The following is a 14,573-nucleotide window of genomic DNA, read 5'->3' as shown; positions in this document are numbered from 1 at the left end:
GTGCAGGTATTTTACCAGAAAATACAGGTCAAGTTCCAATACAAATTTAAAACTAAATATGGCATTTCAAATATTGGCTGTCTACTGTGGCATTTGTGGCGTTGCGACACATCTAGTTCCTATATCATTTTGTCTTGTATTTTAAACTCTTGCATAAGTATTTAGTCCGATGGCTTCAGTAGTATTTGTTCCCGTGTGAGGCAAGACTGAGAAGCTCACACAAAGAACATTTACAAATGAGCCATTTAACAAAGCGACAAATTTTATTTGCCTTGTTCAAGAGTTAATTATTTTGATTTAAATGGCAAAATACGAGGTCTTATTAATAAGAATGTTTCATTTCAAACAATCTTACATAAAGATAAAGACTGAGTTATCAAACATAACTTTATTCTATTTTTGGACTCGAACAGGAAACAATAATTTATTTACAATATGCACCACGCCATTCCTCAACGGTATGTCTTCCTCGGCAATCTTAACTCCATTTACGTAAACACCTTAAATGTTAATGAAAAATAATAGTTTTTACAATCTTAATACATGTATACGACATAATCCATATAAAATTGTCACACATTTAAAGCCAACATTGGAATGCTTACAGGTATTCATATTATAATCTTTCAAGTGACTATTTCAGATTATGCATGCATCTAATAATAAATATAACATCTAGACAGTAATTTTCATTTTTAGATCTAAATTAATATTTGATCTGCTCCTGTATATTTACTTTGACATTCATGAAAGTGTCACAAGTTGCACAATTTATACATTACATGTACCTTGATTAACTTTGATATTGATCTGTGATCCAACACTGTTTTTAATGAATCCCCCATCAAGAATTCGCATGCCATTTGTGTACACTGTATTATTCACTGTGTGATTCCTAAAAAGTGCTTATGAACGAAAGTTGAAAGCAGTATTAACAACTATATAAAATTGTGCATCGCCAATAAAATTAAAGATCTTTGTTGTTCTCTCTCTCTCTCTCTCTCTCTCTCTCTCTCTCTCTCTCTCTCTCTCTCTCTCTATATATATATATATATATATATATGTATATATAAATATATATATAAGGAGACATAAAGTCGGTTAATGTGTTCTGTTGGCATTTTTAAAAAAAATATGTAAATGCTCAGGCAGTTCCTGTATCCAATGTAATATTAAAGACGTTTCTGAAATTAATTGTTTATTCTTTAATACGACAAAAAATTTAATAACACCGCAAAATGGAATACACTGATATTATTATATTTTGCGTTATTACATTTTGAGTTAAGGCCAACACAGAACGCATTAACGCAAAACGTAAAAAATGTTAATTTCTCAGTTCATTACATTTTGCATTATTATTGCATTTTGCGTTGTAACAGCTCTTTTTCGTTTTGTCTAAAGGTACACTACCACCAGACTTTTTCTATCAGAAAAATGTGAAACTTTATTTATGAACAGTTAACAGTTAACAGTGAGGGATTTTAACATAAATATGCCAAGTATTTCTTCAAATTTCAAATAGGCAATAAAATTACAACCAACTAAGGTTTTACCTTCTATAAATGTTACATTTGTGAGGATCTTTGTAAAGTTCAGTCCTGTTTCAACAAATGCTCTGTCTGAGGGAAGAAAAAGGGTCACGTTCTGTCCTTTAAAAAATAAAGAAATATATATGGCTAGCAATAGTGAAAATGTGACAAGGACAGACATGAAAATCATTAGTTCCCCAGACTTCCAGATAAAACTCTGACGGTCAAGATCAGTTTTCCTCCTCATTAAATTGATTTACGCCTAGGTCTCCTTAATAAACTGTGTAATTAAATATGTAAATGTGCAAAAAAAAAAAGTGTAACCGTGTAAGAAATATGTTTTATATGGAATAGTGCATGATTATTTTCAAAGAACGTGTAAAAATAAGTAAAATTCAAATCGATCAATGAATGGAATCTATAGAATTCTCTTCAAAAAAAAAAAATGACCTTAACGACGACGGACCTAATTCATTTCTGCAATAGATTTCTTATTCAAATTTTAATATGAGGTAAAGTGACTTTTGGTGAGTTAAAATCAGTAAAAAAAAAATCATATGGTCATCGATGTAGATTTTTAATGGGGAGCATTTCAAAAGTTGGCAATGGAAATCGGGTATAAGATTGATCATTGAAAAAAAAATTCTGCAATAGAATTTTTATTCATAATAAAGGACAATGTTAACACGACAATTTACCAGCAAATTATGCCAAAAAATAAATGGGTCATTGGCTTAGATTTTTAAGAGGGGCTTGTTAAACTCAGGTGTAGGGCATATTTTGGGGAAATTTTTCATTGAAAATACCTTGGCCAAATAAATCATTTATTATAAAATTAACAAATGAATATAAATCGAAATATTTAACAATATGTTTTTTAATTGAGAGGAAACGTTTGAATATCTTTAAAAGAATTTAAAATGTATATATTTTTTTATCTTTCGCAATACATAATTAAGTCAATTTGATTCAAGGCATATGCGCGGTTTTCTGCGCAGTGGCGTGAGATTTCGAATTAGGTCCGTCGTCCTTAAGAAGAATTAATCACATCAATTGTAAAGTAGTGACAAAGTAATTTGCAGACATATTTCAACCAAACGACACTCAGGGAGTTTTTTTACTGACCTGGAAATATAAAATGCCCGAAACCGTTTACCAGTGAACATTTTTCGTTTGGGAGTAACATCCATTACAAAGAGTGGGCCATTGACAAATAGAATAGTGTTCAAAATGGTTCTTGTAGACTTTGGACAATGAATAAGGGTAAGGTAACGAACAGTGATTGATCTCAAAAAATGTACAAGCAATAAAAATCTGTGGACAGGGCATAAAACATCGGACCCCGGAAATTCCAGAGGTGAGTTCTAGTGCCCAGGAGGAGTAAGCATCCCCTGTCGGTGAGTTACACCAGCCGTTAGCAATGCGTTTTGATCAGGTATAGACAGGCTATTTCGTAGTCAAATTGGTTTGAAACACGTCAGCCAAAATACGACCCAATCCTGGGTTATATTTGCTATCAAGTCATTATAAGGACCATAGAATTTTCGAAATGCTGACTTTAAACTGACGAGAAATAATTAATGATATATTTAAAGCTATAATACTGGTTTTTATTTCCATTGGAGGTATTCCTATAGATAACGATTTGTTTATTTTTTAAATTCCCTTTCTTATGTTTCGCTATCACCTGCATATGGTATTAACGTCTCGTCTCCGAACTTATTTGATACTCAGGAGCAAGCTCTGAATACGATCACCTCTTAAACAGAAACAGGCTACTGACAGACAGGTTGATGATACGGGGGTTACTACAAGCTCGTTTAAAGTCAGCATCTCGAAAAATTCTATGGTCGTTATATTGACCTTCTTTACAAATACAATCTATCGTTCATTCGTATTTTGTCTGCCAATGTGCCTTCCAATTGCTAAGTCATTGTTTTATAATAAGTTTAGCTGCGGGTTACTCTGTCTATCATGATCAGTACATTGGTCTCAAATAACAAAAATGACGTGTTTGACCGGTCGACAAGGGATGCTTACTCCTCCAAAACCCCCGCTTTTTTTAGGATCCATGTTTTATGCCCTGTTCACAAACTTGTATAGTTTTTAAGAATGTTGGGATAGATCACTGTTCGTTATCTTCGCTTTTTTAATATTATTTGCATTTTGTTTGTTTTGTTTTGTTTTGTTTTTGTTTTGTTTTGTTTTGTTTTGTTTTGTTTTTTGTTTTTTGTTTTGTTTTGTTTTGTTTTTTTTTGCATTTTTTTTTTGGCGATTAATTAATGTTAAGATCGTTTGGAAAACTTCATCATATGGGTATCAAGGAAATACAGTTACTTTTTGATAAATATTTATTTATTTATTCATCTATTTTTTTATAAATCCGTCTAAATATCGAGTGATGAAATTCTACAAAACGCACTGTCTAACTTATCCTGATAGCCACTGATCTTCAAGAGCATGGCTAGTTTTCTCATTCTACTATTTTCCTGGATGTAATCTGATCCCAGATCGATGGGGAGGTTATAGAGTACTTTGTCTATGACTTGGACGATGCCGTTTGTAGCTACTTGGTCTGCCTTGATCAAGGTGGCACCGGAAGCTGACATCAAAGATGGCTGTCAATATTTAAAAAAAGCATTGTTCTAAACCAATTAGTAAGGATAAGCTGTCATTCGAATGAATTTGTATTCCTCGTCAAGAGCCATTTCATGTCTCACTTCCTGGTTTGTTTACATAAGTAATATTCATAATACATCTATAAATAATCCATATCTATTGCTTATTAAGCATGTATACTAAAACTTGAAATTGATATTAATATCCATTCAGATAAGTGCAGCTTCATTTCATTCAAATGAAACTTGACTAAAGGAATTTAGCATTTGAAAAGTTACTACCTGGTGCATCTGTATATCTATATTATACTTAATATATCCATTTTACTTAGCTTGTGTTTTTCATGAGGGCGTGCATCTCTTTTGTTTGAAAAGCATTAACATAGCGTAAAAGTACTGTTGTGTCATTAGCTAAGTATTTTTGGGTATCTCAATAGTATGTATGCATTGCTTGCCTAATCATGCATTGCTTACCAACGAGCAATGGAACAACATTTGTAAAGCAATTTTCTACAGCGTTAAATCTAAAGCATTACAATTCAAACAAATCAGTTCTATTTGAGCTCCTTTTTTTAAGGTTGTAAATTTACCTATATATTTCAGTATTTATCTTTTCACATGAAGACTCCTTCTGCCAAAACATTTGTGTTTTCTCCTGATTATTAAATTAAAAAATGATCAGGAAGTCTGTAAAATAAATTCAATATTTGATGACTCCATGAAGAAAATTAGAATTGTCTTGTTCTATTTTGTTGACTGTTGTTTACTTTCATAGAAATTGGAGCATGTACATAATTTTGTATCATTTTTAAAAGTTTGTTGCTTTCTAAACAGATACATTGCTATTGACACTATAAAATTCAAGATTTCTCTATTCTTAAATAGCAAATACATTTCCCTTTGCTATACATTTACAATTTCCTTTGTGTTTCCGTTATAATTTATTCATTATGTAAGCCAGTTGAATCTACTCCAAGTTATTTTCACAGTTTTGTTCCAGTAAACTTTTCTCTAAATGTTATTCTTAAGGTTCATAAACTCTCTGCTCACTCCTATGAAAATGTGTTTACTCTTACAATTTTCCAAAACTAATGTATTTCAAAGGTAAAATAAAAACAATTATAGCATAGCTTGCGGACCAAATTTGAACAGAAAATGTCATTACCAGTTATCTCTCTTACTGAACCTTAAACTAACCTCCCCTGATTTATTATTGTAGATATTCAAACGTATTGAAGAACCCTCTTCCAAAGTTGGTATCAACCTGTTGTTGGTCCAGTTGGCAAAAGAAAGATTCCCTCGTGTAATATGATAGGAAGTGATGTCATGTAACAGTTGCCAGTTTCCGTCATTTTGGAGCTTCTTCACTACTGAAGGCGGAAGATTGCTGAAGGCGTCCTCGTTTGGCACATAGACCGTGAATGGACCTGGTTGACAAAATATCTTTGTAATTGTGTTTGTATTCTATAGATTAACTGAAGTAATAGAATTGTATTATTTCTTTCTTAAATCATATCCATCTCTTTGTGTTTATCTGTAGATATGGAATTTTATACAGTATAATCAGTCCAGCTTGCACTTCCTGTTTATTGTTTAGATATAAAATTCCATGTATACAGTTAAGTCCAATTACAAAACTGCTCAAGTAGTACATTTAAGTGCTGTTAATACAATACTTAATTACTTTTTCTAAGAAGTACAAACTTATTCCTATATCCTTTGTTATGTATATTACAAACAACTCTGGTCTAAAGAAAAAAATTCAGTTAAATTTTGATAAATGCTTAAAATAAATTCAAGTACTTATATAAAAGGTCGCTTACAATTTAAAGATTTCCAGATTAAGTAACGAGAGGGGGCAAAAATTGCATAATATGCAAGTCCATCCCATACGTAGACGGTTTACAAATTAATACAAAATTACACAAGATACAAATTACTGAGAGCGTTCAGACAGTTTGCTGCATGTTAGGTCGAATCGATTTTTATGCGTGTTTACATGAAAGCGACTAAATAACCCTTAGGTCTGTCATTGTCACCAATGTATGCGTGCCAAAGTCTCTTACACGTATGCACCAATTATAAATGCACTCGGACAAGAAATCATGATTTTTTATACCATCAGGAATAATCACAGAGATTCGACAAAAGTATTGTACCTTTAGCTTCGTCAATTCTATTCAACATGAAAAAATACATAGGACTTCGTGAACCTGTTGTTTTGTTAGGATTCCATTATCGTCACAGAAGGACGTCTGTAGAGAACAACATTAATAAGATATTTCTATTCGTGCGAGAAAAAAAATACGGGATGAAAATAGCAACAAACCAGACGAGTTATCCGACAGTTCGTACATGAATCCAGTGGCTTCCAATAATCCGTTAAAACTTTTTAGTCCAAGAACATCAAGCAAATCATAAATGTCCCATTGTGGTCCTTCAGCATAGCATACAGACGACAAATATGTCACAGCACAAAAAATAAAGGTTTTGGGTAACATTAATGAACAGATTTATAGACCAAGTTCAATTTGTGTAACAAGTATCAGTCGTCTGAAAGTAGAGCATGTCTGGGGATTATTCACAGATAAAATTCGTATATCTCATCTCATGAATTGTTACACATCGTAAACTAAGTATACAGGAATAGTATGTTAGTTACAAGGATTTTTTTTTATCATTTTGTAATTATTGACTATATATATATATATATATATATATATATATATATATATATATATATATATATATATATATATATATATATACTATGAAAATTATCGGGATCGGTATTTCACAATAGATCATGTAGACTGAATTCAAAAATAATGACCACCAAATTGAAATTTTGGAAAAAAGTTCAAATAACCATAACATATTTTTCACGTATATCATCATATTGTACATGTATTCTAGTTAAAATTCCAGAAGTGGGAATAGAAGAGACATTTGTATAAAATCAGAATTTTTATTAGTAAAACTTTACTTGACAAAAATATCACTTCATCCTTAAGACTTTCTAAATTACATAATTAAAAGAAAATATGGGATTTTTTTATGCTTCAAAATGGTGTCAGGGATATAAATGATTAGATCTTAACTTTGACTGCGTTTCTTCTCCTGTATATGTGAAAGAAATTGGCTTTTTAATTGTTATTTTACATTATTACATTAGATTTATAAAATCGTTGTTTTTGAGCAACAGTACATTTTTTCTGTTGCACTCCTGACATGGTATAGCATTTTTTTTCAACATCAGCCATGACCTTAACTTGGTCAAACAGAAAGATGCTACAGGCTACGTTTAAAGCTCAATACTTTGAATATTATCAGGAAAGCCTTCATTTTCAACATAAGCCATTATAATTTATTTCGCTGATCTTCAAAAAATATTGAATTTTCAAAATGTCATGATCACAAAAAGGTGTTGCACACCTAATATTTTGACCATCAATTTTGGGCATAAATTCTTTTGTGACTTGAGATATCAATGAAATATTTGGCAGATATTTAATCATTCATTTGAGGGTTGAGAAACCATACGTTCTTCGATTGTCAGATTCTATTGCAGTCATACTATCCATAAATTTTTTTTTTTCCCCTTGCAGGCAAATACAAGAGCTATCATACTAGCTAATAGTAAATAACTAGCCCACCACTCTTAGATTCATGTACATTTTTAATGAAGCTACAACACTGTACAAAGCGGGTGATACACATGCGTTCCTTGGAACACTCTAGTTATTACATTATATAGCTTATAATGTACATCTGCAGTTTGATTGTTGAAGGTATAAAAAATGCCCATGAAAGAAACTGTTCTAAATGTAAAAGTTTATGATAATGAACAGTGATTAATCTCATAAATGGGTGAATTAAAAAAATTACCAGACACATAATTATCAACCTAATTTCCTGCCCTAAAAACTCTTTGTGAATAAATTTCTATAGCTCAGCATGACTTGTGTCTTTTGATACTGGCTAAATGTCTGTCAAATATCTCATTGATATCTGAAGAATTAGGCCCAAGAATTATGCTACAAATGTCAGGAGTGCAACACCTTTTTGTGACATTTCGAAAATTCCTTATTTTTGAAGATTAAAGGTGCTTGGACACAGATTTGAAGTTAATATTTTCTCAAATTTTCTGTATAATTTCATGACTTATATGTTGCTATAGCATTTCATACTAAAATATAATAAAAAATTTTATTTCATCTCGAAGTTATTAAAACTTCGAATTTCCGGACGCGTTGGATTGCGCTTTCATATATTTTAATTTTATTCTAAATACTTAAGAAAAGTGGCAATTTTGCTGCGTATTAATGAAAAATATTAGAACTATAACACAGAAAATTCAGAGTAGAAATGTTCGAAAGCAAAATCCACTCGCAGTATTGTAAGTCCGTGCTCAGTGGTGTGTGCAGAGTTTAACAATTGAACACACCCGGTGAATCGTAAACATTGACAATAACAGAGCTCGTGCCCTGTTTACAAAAACAGTTTACGTTTCACGGGTGTGTTCAATTTGTTAAAGTCCGTACACATCACAGAGCACGGACCGACAATACTGGTGAGTTGGTTTTGCTTTCGAACATTTCTACTCTGAATTTTCTGGATTATAGATGTAATATTTTGCATTTATACATAACAAAATCGCTTCTTTTCTTAAAAATTAAGGATGAAGTTAAAATTTGTGTAAGTGCAAAGATGTGTTAATCAAACGCGTACCGGAATTCGTAGTTCCAATAATTTCCCGATAAAATAAGTTTTTAATTATATTTTCGTGTGAAATGCTATTGCAATATATAAGTTTTGATATTATACAGAAAATTTCAGAAAATATTAAGTTCAAATCTGTGTCTAAGCACCTTTAATGAAATAAATGATAATGGTTTATGTTGGAAATAAAGGCTTTCCTGATTAAATTCAATGTATTGAACTTTAAATTTAGGCTGTAGTAACTTTTGCTTGACCATGTTATGATCAACTATGATGTTGAAAAACATATTATACCATGTCCGGGGTGCAACAGATAAAATGTAATGATGCCAAAACATATTGAAAATTTGTATGACAATTAAGTAAAAAACGTAATTTTGAAAGTGTTTAACTATAACCGATAGACCATTTAAAGGCTTACAATGTTATCTGAATCATAAGCAGCATTAATGAGAGTCTAATATCTGTGGATACCCATTTATGTCAGGAGTGTAACATGTGATGTTTTGCTCTCCAACTTCGAAAAACTGTAATCAGTTTATAATGTTTTCCTTCTTTCTTGGAAAAAAAGACAAAAAGAACATTTTTATCAAATAAATCTATCATTTACAGAATCTGTAAAAATTAGGGATGGCAACGAATATTCGAACATTCGAATATTCATTCGATGAGTTGATATTCGAATATGAATTTAAGATTCGAATATTCGGTGTTTTTCAGATTTCATAAAAAGAAGTACTGTGATTAATAAATTTTGATTAGAACAGTGCTGGAATTATCCCTGTTTAATTTACTAGCGATCAATTTCGATCGCCTGATTTCTTTCACTACTTTCTTATCTTATAGATTTACTAAATTACATGTATATTGTTTTGAGTAAGGTGGTAAAGAATTGTACAAAAATACAAAACGCACTTTCACAGTTTTTATTAGTTAGATACGATTGGATCTACAATGGAGGACAAAAATGAAATCTAAGAATGTCTAAAAGGCGTAAAGAGTATACTTATCAAAATAAAATTAATTGATCATTGAATGAATGTCCGATAGAATTAGTCTGTAATTAATATTGTAAAGGGCTTAATTTCAGAATAAATGTGTAAATTACTTGATTATCTCGGGTTGTACATAATCCTGAATTTTATATTCTTTATCTTGAAATTAGTTAATAACCTAGGAAAATTGTCTATGGAAATATTTGTTTACATTATATCAAAGATTATAATCATATCTTTTATATATTAGGCAGATAATTGTAATTTATTACACGTATTGAAATCTGAACAGTATACCGTTACGACTATCTACAGTTCGATGACCCCTCTGGCGTCTCTTTTGCATTTGCAAAGCATTTCTCAGATATTTATAATGCCAAAGAAAATGCAAATTATCATTCAGAATTCCTCACTTCAATTGAAAACCGTTATAGTGAACTCGAACGCGTTTCCAGTTCATCAAATGATAGTTTCCCAGGAGGTCCTGCGACCGTCAACGAAATACAAAACATCATTCGAAATCTCAAACGCAGAAAAGCGCCTGGTCTCGATCTCATTCAAAACGAACATTTTATTCATGGTGGTATACAACTAGCTAGATGCATTACTCACCTTTTCAACGCAATTCTGGAAGTCGGGTATGTTCCATCCTGCTGGAAAAAAGACTTGATTGTGCCCATTTATAAAGGCAACAACAAACCTCGGAAATATCCCGATAGCTACAGACCAATTGCTCTCCTCCCTTGCGCGTTTAAAGTGTTTGAAAAGTTTATTCTCACTAGGATACAGTCAAACTTACTGCCCTCAATCTCATTTCCTTGTTCTCAACAACAAGGTTTCCAGCAAAAACTTGGATGTCTAACAGCGTCCTTTAATTTGCAAGAGACTATTTTTCACAACATTGAACACAATAGCCCTGTTTATGTTGCCTTTTTAGACACACAGAAAGCCTTTGACACTGTATGGAGGCACGGCCTCATGTGCAAACTTCACGAACTGGGAATATCAGGCACAGTGTGGTCTTTGATAAATGACTGTCACTCCAACACATACTTCTCCGTTGTAGTTAACCAGACCAGCTCCCAGTGGTTTCAAGTGTCACAAGGCGTCCGACAGGGAGGGGTGCTATCGACTTTCCTCTATCTCGTATTCATTGATGGTTTACTACTAGAAATTCAAAACCTTAGTTTAAACATCGGAGTCTTCAACGTTCAAAGTTCAAACCCAACCTTAGCAGATGACATCTGCGTCATTGCTCTCACTCCACGTGAGCTCCAAAACGTTCTGGACAACATATTCCAATACTCAACACGCTGGCGGTTTACTTTTAATGCTGCAAAATCCAAAGTTCTTTACTTCCATCAAAAAGGTCCCAATCCTGCTGACACTTTAAGCTGGCGTCTCGGTAAAGAACGTATTGAATTTTCCAACTCATACAATCATCTTGGAATTCTCTTAAGCTCCAATTTCGACCCTGGCGATAGAACATCTAATGCTTGCAGGAAAGGACGACAAGCATATTTCGCTCTTAAAACGTCCGAACAGCTCAACCCCATAACAGTGGCCAAAATGTATAAAAAAGTTGTCTTACCATCAGTTCTTTATGGAAGCGAATTATGGTGCGATCTTCGGACAAAGGACATTAGATCACTCAACGCATTCCAACATTTTGTCGTTAAACATGTTATGGGACTGCCCCATCATACTAGATCAGACATGTGCGAAAGCCTTCTAGGTCTCCTACCAATTACAGCAGAGATCGACATTAAAAAACTGCAATTCTTTGGCCGTCTCTGTGAACTCAACACAACTTACCTTACTAAGCGTATATTCATCATCCGTCTTTTCTCCTACTTGTTCAATGTCAGTACTAAGCATTATGGGTTTATTCAAGACATCATTCCCATACTGTTAAAATACAACTTATACCACGTGTTAACTGATTATCTCGAAAGTGGATTCTTTCCCAACAAGTCTCAGTGGAAGACATCAGTGAAATCCTCCGTCATCTCGTTTCACTCTGCCTCTAGGCGCAACCGAATGCTTGCCGATCCTGACTTTGCTCAATTTAACATCCTCTGTGCATGCAAACCACCTAAGCATCTGTGGGTCATCCCCAATAATATTCATGAAATTGTACTGTCTAAATTTATTGTAAAACTATGGACCCTCCTAGATACACCACCGGAATCGTGCTGCATCTGCGCAAAATCTTTCACGAACGTGTTCGAGCACATTACCACAGTCTGCCCGGAAACATCTCTGTATCGTGATGCCTGGTGGGAAACTGTGATTGAGGACTACGACATCTCACTAGGCGCCGAGCTATCAGGACTGTCAGAAAATGAATTATACCTGTTTCTTCTCGGTGCTAGATGTCTAACTACCTCACTCTCGGACTATGACACGTACGAACTCCATCTTCTTAATTTTCGCTTTATAAGAGATGTGGCAGCGGCGTACTACAGAAAGACAACCGTGTTCCCTTGAATGGACCGGACAGTTGTAGCCTCTGTGCTCTAACTCTGTTGCAAACTCACATGCAAACATTTTCCGGATTAAGTTCATCCTTTTGTTAACTTTTACACTAATGTACATAATAGCACCTATGTGAAGTAACTTTCGTTGAATGTGTATTTTTGTATAATTAATGAATCTCCAATAGGAGGAAATAAAGAAAGAATGAATGAATGAATGCCTTTTGTACAACGACTGGTTCCTCAGTTGGAGCTACTATAAATACACGTTTCATTTGTTAAAATTATACTTTTCTACATTTAAATCAATTATTTATTTCAAACATTCACAAATATCAAATGGAATTTCTTATTGTACTTACATACGTGTATACACTTACAAATGTCTTCATTCAATTTTACTTCAAATATAAGTATACCTACGCTAAACCTTTCATGAGAGTAGGATGATGCATATTTAAAATAAAACAGATTTATTTTATCGAATATTCGAATATATTCGAATACTTTCATTGAATATTCGAATATGAATTATTGACAAAATTGACATCCCTAGTAAAAATCAACCCTTAAAAAGTTGTAATAAAATTCAGATAATTGCACTATGGCTTTACTAAAAAAATTAAACCATGTTCGGATGTAAGTCACAATTCTACTGTAAAGTATCACTTGCTCTTGGCCAGTAGTACAAAAAATGTTAGAAATATCAATAATCACATTTGAATAAATATAGACAAAAATTGATGAGTATAATGTTTCTGGTTCACCTCAATTGCTAACAGTATTTTTCCAATGAAGTGAAGTGTCCTATTGAATATATTTTTATCTTCTTAATATATTTTAAGCTAGATTTACGACATTATTAGGAAAAATTTGTGATATTAGGCCAAGTTTAACAATTTATGCTTTTTTATACATGAAGTATTAGACAATAGATATTGCACAGTTTCACCACAACTTGATGTTGCCAAAATTTTATGAATTTTTGTTGTTGTTGTTTTTTTTGGTTTTTTTTGGTGGTTTTACTTTTAAATCTTAACTGTAGTGAGGAGTGCAACAAAACTGTTTTATAATTATCAATGATCTTCATCTCTCTTTACCACAAAATAAATTATAGAAAATGGTTGACATTATTTGTAGTTTAAATCAATATGTATATCAACAAATCACAGATATATTTGTACATTGTAAGTCAATTTACAGAATAGTTTTCATTATCAAATATATACTTTAAAAAACATATATTACATAAGCAAATAAGCATAATTTGAAGTCAAGAAAATATAAAATCTTCCCGTAAATGATAAAAAAATATATCAAGAACGAACTGCTTTAAGAAAATGGCATGAGATATTGTGTGTAAAAATTTTTAAACAATGTTTGATTTTAAAAAAAAAAATACACTTGATGTCAGGAGTGTAATAAAGTGTAATAAAGCTAGGTTAATAGTATCACTTTAAAATCAAGTATTTTTATAATAAAACCTACTTAATCAAACTTCTGTTTTGGCTTAGATTTGAAAGTTTGACTTAATTGACAAAGAGTAATTTTTGGACAATTTATTACATCATAGTTCTTTCATATCAAAACTTTTCAAACTAAAATTGAGACAATTAATGTTAAATAACAAATTGAAAGCCTTTTTTCACATATACAAGAGGAGAAACCCAATGAAGGTTTAGATCTTATCATTTATATACCTGAAACAGGTTTAAAAGATTTTTTCAAATACATTTTTTGATTATGTATTTCAAAAAAGTCTTTTAGAATGTAGTCATATTTGTTTCTTTTTTTCAAATGAAGCTCTAAAAATAAAAATTCTTAAACTCTTTTATCCATTTGTCAATTTTATTTTAACTTCGGAATTTTTAACTAAAACGTATACACAATATAATGCTACAATTAAAAAATATAATCGACAAGTTGATTTAAAAAAAAAATCAATTCGTTGGTCTTTTTTTAAAAATTGTTGATAGGGCAAAAAAGTTGACCTCTGGAGGTTGGATCAGGTCAAAACAATAGGTTGTATTTAATAGTATTTTTAAAGACCATGTAATATGCGAAACTTTGCTGACTAAAAACGAGATGTGTCATTAGCCTGCCTCTGTTTAAAATCTGATCATACTCAGAACATGTTCTTTAATATTGAATCAGTTTAATAGTTGGGAGATATAAACCTCATATGCAGGTGATTGTGGAAAATAATGTGGCAGATTCTGTGATGTCCTC

General features: G+C 32.0%; 1 protein-coding gene across 1 annotated transcript; it reads right to left on the bottom strand.

The window, feature by feature from the left end:
- Positions 1-393: 393 nt before the first annotated feature.
- On the bottom strand, positions 394-6,676 carry LOC133195222 (periostin-like). The gene is made up of 6 exons (XM_061331080.1): positions 6,480-6,676; positions 5,348-5,577; positions 3,955-4,150; positions 1,557-1,652; positions 789-905; positions 394-500 (listed from the first exon to the last, which is right to left on the bottom strand). Exons 1-6 carry the CDS (start codon positions 6,649-6,651, stop codon positions 394-396), a joined length of 918 nt encoding a protein of 305 aa, XP_061187064.1. The 5' UTR covers positions 6,652-6,676.
- Positions 6,677-14,573: the final 7,897 nt, after the last annotated feature.

The sequence above is a fragment of the Saccostrea echinata genome, unplaced genomic scaffold (genome assembly GCF_033153115.1).
Source record: "Saccostrea echinata isolate AGI-Se365-2 ecotype Australia unplaced genomic scaffold, CSIRO_AGI_Sech_v1 ptg000029l, whole genome shotgun sequence".
Lineage (NCBI taxonomy): Eukaryota > Metazoa > Mollusca > Bivalvia > Ostreida > Ostreidae > Saccostrea > Saccostrea echinata.
The sequence above is the reverse complement of the archived record's forward strand: the minus strand, read 5'-3'. Positions and strand labels throughout refer to the sequence as shown.